This window comes from Genypterus blacodes, unplaced genomic scaffold, assembly GCF_046128005.1.
Source record: "Genypterus blacodes isolate CSIRO-AG114 ecotype Tasmania unplaced genomic scaffold, CSIRO-AGI_Gbla_v1 ptg000139l_1, whole genome shotgun sequence".
Classification (NCBI taxonomy): Eukaryota; Metazoa; Chordata; class Actinopteri; order Ophidiiformes; family Ophidiidae; genus Genypterus; species Genypterus blacodes.
Window position 1 is genome coordinate 1,841,337 of NW_027466941.1, and position 10,190 is coordinate 1,851,526.

At 45.3% G+C, this 10,190-nt stretch overlaps 2 protein-coding genes across 2 annotated transcripts; both read left to right on the forward strand.

Annotated features, from left to right (window-relative positions):
• Positions 1-158: 158 nt before the first annotated feature.
• LOC143011923 (serine/threonine-protein phosphatase 2A catalytic subunit alpha isoform-like) lies at positions 159-3,011 on the forward strand. The gene is made up of 7 exons (XM_076164946.1): positions 159-496; positions 920-1,129; positions 1,209-1,382; positions 1,466-1,555; positions 1,728-1,889; positions 2,006-2,124; positions 2,215-3,011. The coding sequence occupies exons 1-7, from the start codon at positions 395-397 to the stop codon at positions 2,285-2,287; spliced, it is 930 nt and encodes a 309-aa protein (XP_076021061.1). The 5' UTR covers positions 159-394; the 3' UTR covers positions 2,288-3,011.
• Positions 3,012-4,235: 1,224 nt separating this feature from the next.
• On the forward strand, positions 4,236-9,205 carry sfxn1 (sideroflexin 1). Its single transcript, XM_076164973.1, has 11 exons — positions 4,236-4,460; positions 5,966-6,135; positions 6,222-6,392; positions 7,090-7,188; positions 7,276-7,351; positions 7,783-7,868; positions 7,966-8,093; positions 8,203-8,252; positions 8,460-8,509; positions 8,837-8,884; positions 8,981-9,205. Exons 2-11 carry the CDS (start codon positions 5,972-5,974, stop codon positions 9,075-9,077), a joined length of 969 nt encoding a protein of 322 aa, XP_076021088.1. The 5' UTR covers positions 4,236-4,460; positions 5,966-5,971; the 3' UTR covers positions 9,078-9,205.
• Positions 9,206-10,190: the final 985 nt, after the last annotated feature.

Below are 10,190 nucleotides of genomic sequence, written 5' to 3' on the forward strand. Positions count from 1 at the left end.
AAAAATCCGCCTTATAGACGCTATGACGTAAATATGAATAACAGTTTTTAGCGGGCTTAATCTCTGTCAGCGGTGCCACCATGTACCCGCCGAAATGTCCTGTATCATATCAGAACAGCACCTTAGCCCCCCGAAGCGCGCGAGACGTTGACGCATTCATTTTCACACGTACACAATCAACACATCGAGGCGTGCGCGCGCGGACACGCACTCTCGCACGCACTCACGCAAACCCCCCCTTACACTCGCGCTGCCTGCGTGCGAATGACCAGAGAGACAGACGAGAGCCCGCGAGGACGCACGCACCGCATCCTGGCCACCACCAGAACCAGCGAGAGCTTCCCCGGGGGTTTCTAAGCGCTGTCCAGGCTCGCCAGCGGACGGCACAGCAGGCATGGACGACAAGACATTCACCAAGGAGCTGGACGGCTGGATAGAGCAGCTGAACGAGTGCAAGCAGCTCTCGGAGAACCAAGTGAAATGCCTGTGTGAGAAGGTGAGGTTTGCGCAGGGAGGGAGGGGAGGGAGGCAGCGAGTCGAGCCTAAGCTAGCTCTCGGTTCACCGTCATTAGCTGCCTGTGATGCTAGCGGGTTGTTGAAGCCGCATGTCCCCCTCTGCGTCTCCGGGCTTAGACGTGCATGCGTGGCCCCTGCTAGTTTCATGTAACCGTTAGGAAAATACTTCCCAAGAAGATGGAGGTTGGACGCTTGTGAGTGTTTTCACTAGCTACGCCCACTCCCCGGTACCTCTTCACTTCTGGAGAGCACCGACACACTCACATCACATAATCATCTGTTATGTCACCCCATAGTCCACACAGTAGGACACAGATACACCGTGTTACTGTCTCCTTACTTCATATTCTGTGATACCCGTTTATTAGTCTCCTCCAATCTCATCCTGATCCTTCGTTTAAAGGCCAAGGAGATCCTGACAAAAGAGTCCAACGTACAGGAGGTGAGATGCCCCGTGACCGTGTGCGGAGATGTCCATGGACAGTTCCACGACCTGATGGAGCTGTTCAAGATCGGGGGGAAGTCTCCAGACACAAACTACCTCTTCATGGGGGATTACGTGGACAGGGGCTATTATTCAGTGGAGACCGTCTCACTCCTGGTGTCTCTGAAGGTACAAAGTTAATGTGTGTTTGTGCAGTAGGTGGACGGGGCGTGTTGATGGCTGTCCTTACTCTTTGTTTTGTCTTCAGGTAAGGTTTCGGGAGAGAATAACAATTCTCCGAGGGAACCACGAGAGCAGACAGATCACACAGGTGTACGGCTTCTACGACGAGTGTCTGAGGAAATATGGGAACGCAAACGTTTGGAAGTACTTCACAGATCTGTTTGACTATCTGCCCCTCACTGCGCTGGTAGATAACCAGGTGAGATAACTGCGTCCAGGTACATGGGGTCAAAGTGCAGAGGTCACTGGGGACACTCATTTACATGTGCGTTGTAATTTCAGATTTTCTGCCTCCATGGAGGATTGTCTCCTTCAATAGACACGCTGGAACACATCAGAGCGCTGGATCGCTTACAGGAGGTTCCTCATGAGGTAGACCCAGGCCATGTTGATCTTTCATAGCTTAAGGATGCTGACTTGCTTTGATTTTGACACATCGGCAAGGATTCCAGAACAACCACACACTGCATAAGCCCATATTCTGTCCATTTAGTAGATACAATTAGCTCCAAGACCAGCATTTCTGTTTCTCCCCGTGTTTCAGGGTCCAATGTGCGACTTGTTGTGGTCAGATCCAGATGACCGCGGGGGCTGGGGCATCTCCCCCCGTGGTGCCGGCTACACCTTCGGTCAAGACATTTCGGAGACCTTCAACCATGCAAATGGCCTCACTCTGGTCTCAAGAGCGCACCAGCTGGTGATGGAGGTACTCTCTCTCTCTCTCTCTCACCTTGTATGGTCCAGTAACTGTGTTGTACATTGAGGTACTGTATCGCACACACAGCTGATGCAGGGAAGTTAACACTCAGTTTGTTGTCTCAGGGTTACAACTGGTGCCACGACCGTAATGTAGTCACCATCTTCAGTGCACCAAATTATTGTTATCGTTGTGGAAACCAAGCCGCCATCATGGAGCTTGATGACACATTGAAATACTCCTTGTAAGTATATTTTAAGATCTCTCTGCTATCTGCTCATTCAGTCAAAATGCAGTTTGATGAGGAGGAGTGTGTGTGTTTTTTTTGTTTTAGCCTACAATTTGACCCTGCTCCGCGCCGAGGAGAGCCCCATGTGACCCGGCGCACGCCCGACTACTTCCTGTAAAGATCCCCAACACTCAAGCCGTGCAGAAGGGAGAAGAAGGGCGAGAATGGCAACAGGCTAGGCAGAGGCTTGACAAGAGAAGCATCCATTTACCCCATGGACCAAAAAAAAAAGAAGTGTGCCATAACCGCTATGAAATGGAAACTATCACACATCAGCCACCACCATCCTTTTAACTTTTTCCTCTCTGCATGACGTTTTTATTGATAAAATGATTGCTACTACCAACAATACAGTCAAAATACCTGCTGGTTTGTCAGGAAAGTATCAGTAACGAATGACTTAATGCTGAAAAAATGCTTAAATGTAAGTAACCTTTGTGTTAGGGTGTTAACGATGACCAGACTGTGTTGCCATATACAATATATTAGCTGCATTGTTCACTTGGCATGGCCTCAAATCAAAGACTGCAGTAAATCTAATGTGAATCTCTTTTTCTTTTTGTAACTGAAGCGCGGCGGTTTAGTTTGTGACGTTATCATGGTAGGGTTAGACGTAAGAAATGAGTTTGTTCTCTTTGCACTTTTGTATTTGATTTTTATCACACGGCACTGACAGACTACATTCTTTTTATACTCTGTTTTAGTGGAAGTCACTGTCTTTGCTCTGCTGTCTCATGGGAATAAGTGTAATATTTATTGAGGCAATACTGATACAAATGATATGAGTTGTCAAAATAACAATGTTTTGCAGCCACAGCTACAGTATATTAATAAAGATTAAAGTTGCTTCGTCATTTATTTTTGTACGGATTTTTTTTTTTTTGTATTTTGAGTTTTTCCAACAAGTCTTGAAGTCTGAACAAACGCCACTAGATGGAGACAAACAACCCTAACTAATGACATTGTCTTTATAAATCAGAATATGCAGGATGTTGGACAATTTTTGTTTAATTCTGTTCTTTGATGCTGGGGCTTGAACCTATCACTACATTCATTACAATTGCTGAAATGTTTTGCCAAATACTGAAGAAGTGCCTGAAAGAATGAAGCCTGCAGGCCTGAAGAAATGGTTTCTGTACCTGAAATGTATGAAGAAGTTACAAGCAGTTTGAAATCCTTTGAAGCTGTCGATTGTTTGTAAACAACAGGTACAGCCAATTAAGCAGAGACACAGACCTGATTAAGCCAAAAAAAAAATGCCTGAACACCACATGTGCAACAACTGGCTCTCATGCAAGAACCGAAACTGCTATCTGAAAACGGATTGAACCGTAAGAAGCAGGAGAACTTCCTGAATGTAGGGATGAATTATGGTCCAGAAAGGCCAGAAAATAACGAAGAACCGGCGAGTTAAAAATATTAATAAATATTTTTGGAACCATAGGCAGATTGTGAGACAGTGGGCCAAAGTGTCCACATTGGCCTATACCCATTTAAAGCCAACTGAACAATGATTAAACCGAGGATTTACAGTGAAAATTAAAGTAAACGTGATCATAAATAATTAATGAAACATTGCATGAGGAGAAATGGAGTTGCTGGGGCTTTATCCTATCACTACACTAATCAATGTTAAAGATGCGATGTATCTTCAAAATAATGGCCCAGGCAGTCATAAAGCACATTCCTGGGCTTGGTTGCCAATCTAAACGATCGAACCTTTCAACTGCTGGGCCATCGGAACAGGATTACAGTCGTCAGCATCAAGCATCAGGCTCTGACCCTGAGCTGGTGCCCAGTCTGGCCTGTTCACTGATTCTATACCTTACATAAACCAGCGATCTTTGCACCTCTGGAAGGTACAATTCATAATCAGACACTCAGTTGATTGTCTATGTGAAAGTGATAATCCGCCAAAGTTTTATCAGCTATTAATAATTTACAGCGTGTTAATAAAGCAGCGGAAATACGAAAACTTTAGGGGATGTAACCCCCAGCTCACTTTCAAAATAAAACACCCCATCGCCAGTATGAACTGAGACCAAACTCTGTTACGATTTTACCTCACGTTTATTTTCGTAAACCAAGAAAACCCCCAACATAACATATTCTATTCATTATTGACGAGTTAGTAAAACGCGAACACCGCAGTTTTTAATGCAGGACTTTTATTTTGGTGAGCGCTTGTCCTCGGGGATGCGTGTGTACATGCAAGCGTACTTGACGCTGCTGGGTGCTAAATTAGCTGGCTTGGAGATTCACCTCTGCGGACCGCCGGAGCTCCCAGTGCAGTAAGTAGCCTTCTTGTTACATCATTTGTCCCTGTCCTCACAAAAGGACACATAAAGACAAACGCGCATCATTTAGTGTCCTACATCTGTAAAGTGTCCTCAGGCGCGTTCGGGCCGCTGGATCCGTGGATGTGGCAGGACGTTATCGGGCTACTAGTTGAATTTGGAGCACAGCTGGTGCGTAAATGCGCTGGACAGATGTTTTTGCTTGATTGCGCGTTTGAAATTGACGATCATTAGTGCGGATTGCGCCAATCAACACGCAGAGACGCGTTCCGTACCAATGGCAAAGTCCAGATCTGACCGGTCTGCTCCATGACGGGCTGAGCAATCACGGTGTATCCATCCAGACAGCATCCTACACGGTCACACAATTCAAAGCGCTCCCCTGGAAAAGTGTCATGGATGCGCAGGAAAAACGCATTTGCCTGATCAGATGAGTTTATATAAATGAATGGTGTCGGTTGTGGGGAGTTGTTTTGATCTGCAGGTTAATGTGTAGCCACGCAGGCTCGGCATTGATTGGCTGAGAGGGAGGGCAGAAGCAGCTTGAGGAGGCTCGGGATCAAAGGCCTGGTTGTCCAAAGTTCAGCTCGGATCAAAAATCGAACAGTGCAATAAAACTCCAGAGTAGATTCAGGAGCCGCACTCTAAAAATACACTGATTTACTTACCAAGAAAGGAGAAGAGGAAGAGGAGGAGTGAGGGTGTGTGTTTCTATCTCGTGAGAACCTCATGCAGTTTAATTAAATTTAAAGAGACAGCACCTCCTGCAATCCACATCAGCCCCCATTCTGTGTGCTGTCAAACCAGCAGCCATCTTTGGTGCAACTACAGAGGGAGTTTCATCATCCTGCAGGCCGGTGCAAGGTTGACAAACACTGCTGCTCTCAGCACACAGCCCTGGGGGAGGGAGGCCGTGCTTGATCTGCTCTGAGTGTGCAGCAGAAATGGTTAAAAAACCAGATCAGGCTGGGTTACATCACGCTCCCAGGCTGTTTTTCTCTGGGAACAATGAGCTGGCATGCACATCCACAACGCTCCTGCTGCTGCTGCTGCTGTCGACAGTGCCCTCATTCTGATTTTGTTGCATATTATGAAACACAATCCTGGTTTGATTGTTTGAATCCACACAGTCATGCAGCGCAGACCCATGATGCTTTGCTCCCTGCACCATGTTACCCTGAGCAGTGTATTGATGCACATAATGCAGCGTTTGTCCATACAGGCGCACGCAGGCTTTGTCGCTCCTCTGCTGCCTTTCAGCCACAGTTTGGGGGGGTTGGTTGGTTGGTGCCTATAATGGGGCTTAGCAATTTAGCGCTTCACAACCCTTGTGTCAGGTCAGCCATCTCCATAGCAACATTATGCTGAATTAGCAGCATGGCAGTGGAGAGAGGAGCATTGTTTTTTTGTTGTTTTTTTTCGTCTCGCGTCTGCAGCTTCTTAAAGAGGAGATTTTGATTCAGTTTGAACAGTTTTCTGTGTATATATGTGTGTTACAGATAAACATGGCAGAAGAGCTATCCACCTCCATAAACATCAAGGAGCCTCGGTGGGACCAGAGCACATTTATGGGCCGTGCCAAACACTTCTTCACTGTCACAGACCCCAGAAACATCCTGCTCTCCAACGATCAACTCACACATGCACACAGAATCATTACAGATTACAAGTAAGACACCTTCCATTCACATTCACCAATAACTGGATATATAAAACGCTACATAATAATGACTTTAAATCGTCGCTGTATCCCAGAAAAGGCGTTGTGTCCCCTGGATTGACCGAGGATGAGCTGTGGAGAGCCAAATACATTTTTGACTCGGCTTTCCATCCTGACACCGGAGAGAAGATGATCCTGATCGGCCGCATGTCAGCTCAGGTTCCCATGAACATGACCATCACTGGATGCATGATGACGTTCTACCAGTGAGTGTTTGGCTGTAAATGCTGCTGTTTTCAGTATTGTGTTATGAAACTGTGACTCAGTCTGAGCTACATTACTGCTACAAATCACATTCATACTGCTACTGATGCACAGCAACATACTAAATAGAATCCTCCTGTAGATGTGCTAAGCCTGCAATTGCTGAAATGTTCCCGCCATATACTTTAAAGGTGCCTGAAAGAATCAATACAGAAATGGTTTCTATACCTGAAAGAATGAAGAAGTTCCAAGCAGTTCGAAATCCTCTGATTGTTTGTAAACAACAGGTGCAGCCAATTAAGCAGAGACAACACACCTAAGTCAGTCTGAAGGCAAAAAATGCCTGAAAAACACATGTCAACTGGCTCTCACACAAGAACCGAAACTGCAATCTGAAAACGGATTGAACCGCGAGAAGCAGGAGAACTTCTTGAACACAGGGATGTATTTTAGTCCAGAAAGGCCAGAAAATAACGAAGAACCGTTGAGTTGAAACAGTCCATTAAATAGAATTATATAAAGAGTACGTTGAATTGTGTTTGACTTATTTGCGATGCACAAATGAGTCCAGATTAGCAGTCTGGTACGCAGACTGCAGACCAGACAGGGACCTCGGGGATAACAGATAAGTGTCATGGTGTTGAGCAGGAGTCAAAGCTTTGCTTCCACACTGGACTCACACCGCTGTGTTCGCTGCAGGACAACCCCAGCAGTCCTGTTCTGGCAGTGGATCAATCAGTCTTTCAACGCGATAGTGAATTACACCAACCGGAGTGGCGACGCTCCCATCACAGTCAGGTAATCGGACACACTGTCACATTAGCACATATAAACCCTTTTACGGTGTGGACAGCCCCATGTGACCGTTGATTTTTCTATTTGCAGTCAGCTTGGCACAGCTTATGTGTCGGCGACCACAGGCGCGGTCGTTACCGCTCTAGGACTAAATGCACTAACAAAGGTATCCGTTCATCTAACCCCCGTTCTTCATCTCATTCATGTTGTGACTCCAGCTGCATGGGTGTGCTGACCTGAAGTTAGGATTTGTGAATATCAAATGTCATCAGCATGTTATCCTGCCTGCTTTCGTGGTAATTTTATGTAAAACATCTTAATTAAATGGAAGAAAAGTGTAAACTATGTACAATCTTAACATTATGTAGCAAGTGGTCTAATGGCCTCATGCAGTGGTTCTCAATCCTGCGTATTTTCCATCCCTCCCTGCTCTACTCACACCTGATTACTTACTGTAAATCAGCTGATCGAGGTGGCGAATAAGCACACCTTGTTCAGATGATCCAGGCACAGGATTGAGAACCACTGAGAGAGGTTCCATTGCTAGAATAGAGCAGAAACAAGTGATGTTCTGACTCCTCTCACTCCCCCCTGCAGCACGTCTCGCCCCTGTTTGGACGGTTCGTCCCATTCGCCGCCGTAGCTGCTGCTAACTGCATCAACATCCCACTGATGAGACAAAGGTAAACCTGCACATTCAGGAACACAGAAGAAGTCCTCAGTTTGCCTCATTACTTTCACTTTCACTCATGCTTTGGTGCTTTTCTCGCTCTTTTCCAGAGAGCTTAAACACGGCATTCCTGTAACAGATGAGAATGACAACAGGTTAGGAGAGTCGACAAAAGCCGCGCAGCAAGCCATCTCTCAGGTCGTGGTCTCCAGAATCCTCATGGCCTCTCCAGGAATGGGTATGAATCACTACGCCAAATAGCCTTAACAGCCTTAGTAGAGGTTGTAATTAAATTGTTAAGCGATCATTTTGAGGTGAAAACATATTGATTGTTTGTCTCTCTTCAGCCATCCCTCCATTTTTAATGAACCATTTGGAAAAGAAGGCTTTTCTGAAGGTGAGCATGTGACGCAACATTCACTGCAGCAACTTCCTCACTGTCACCTTTGTCCTGTGCTTGATTTCAAACTAAGTGGTGGGAGGGCATAGACGCTCCTGCTCTCTGCCTGTTGGCGTTCACGTGTCAGATGAATGAATCGCAAAGACACAGTCGCTGCTCTTGTGGCCCTCATTTATCTTTCTTTTCCCTGCTTGCTCTTTCCAGAGATTCCCATGGATGAGCGCTCCCATTCAAGTCACCCTGGTGGGATTCTGGTGAGTTGGCAGAGAATACTGTAGATGCTCCACCTGATAAACTGTTTACTATTCTTTTAAAATGTAAACCTATTTTCATACATTCATGGCAAATTGAACTAAGAAGCAGCAAAGCTGGAAGAGCAGACGACCGCCTGGGAATGTTTGGGCTCAAAGGTTTTGTGTACAATACTCAACTTATCGATTCCTATCCATCTATCTATCTGCTCGTATTGTCCCATGGCAGTTGATGAGAGTTAAACACGATCCTTGTAGCTTGAGATGCCTTGTTGACATCAGAGGAGGAAGCTCTTAAATCATTAGCCTGCTGCTCTGCTTGTTTTTCAGCCTGGTGTTTGCCACCCCAATCTGCTGCGCGTTGTTCCCTCAGAAGAGGTAAGAAAAAGGAAAATATCACCTGCTTCAATGTCGCTGCTTTGCATGAGTCGCTCCATGTTTGACTCACACACCCCTGCGTTTCCCTCCATGCAGCTCTATGTCAGTAAACTCCCTGGAACCGGAGCTGCAGGAGAAAATCCGTGCCAGCAACCCCGGAGTGGAGAGGGTCTACTTCAACAAAGGGCTATGAGCGCGCAGCCCCCTCACCCAAACACTGCCATAACTCACACACACACTCGCACACAAACACACACACACCGCAGCAGGCTCACACCTCGCCCACGTGCCGGCCCTCCTCATTCAGTGTGCCAAAGTTAAGTCTGCATCACCTCATTCACTCTCTTCAGATGGATATCAGAGGAATCCCTCTCTCAGTCTCTTTGTAATGTATTTGTTGATTTTATTGTAACTGATAGAGAAAATTTTATCGTACTGGGCCAGATGAAAATAATGTTTGTCATGAAAATTATAGTGGCCTGTGTAGGCGTGTTCAAGTGGATTTTATTTTTTTGTGCAGTATTTTTTAAAAGTTTTCAGTGCCAAAACATTTCATCATCTCCCACCTGATGGCAGTTTATTCTTCATCTACGCAACAACTGAGCAAATCAGATTATCAGCAGTTCATGCCTTTGCCAAATCTCTACTTCCAACGATTTCAACCTCCCGCTCCTCACAGCGTTCTTAACCTCAGTGAGTGAATTTTGCCAAATGTAGTATTGACGTTCAGAACTGAGGCTTTCTCGGCTACTGATCATTAATCTGAAAACTATTTTCCAGGTCTCCGCCCTATGAAATGTGATATTTTGATGATAACAGCCACTGGTGGGCCAACACGGTGCTATTTGATGTCTTAATAATCAGTGTTTATCATTACTTGTGATTCTGCTTGCCAAACAAATGAACAAATCACTGATCATAAACGCAGCATGGGATTTGACCATGCGGTTGTATTCTCTTCTTAATTAGATGACATTTAAACACAACAAGAATATATTCCTGGTAAACCTGTTGACAAAAACGTGATTGATCATGATTTTCACTAATCCCAAATCAATCCCACAGACATTCAACAACTCAATCATGACTTTTAGTTCTTCTGTAACTATAGACAGAATCTAAGAGCATTGTTATAACACACTGACACATTTTAGGTTAAATGGCAGTTTTGTCACTTTTAATGATTCCCAAGATTTTCCACTTGGTGGTATTGAACATTTCTGTTTATATTTAGTTCCTGTGGGAGAATATCCTCAAAGTAATTTGTTTTCAAGGCAAGAATGACAGTGGTTTTGATCTCAGTCCA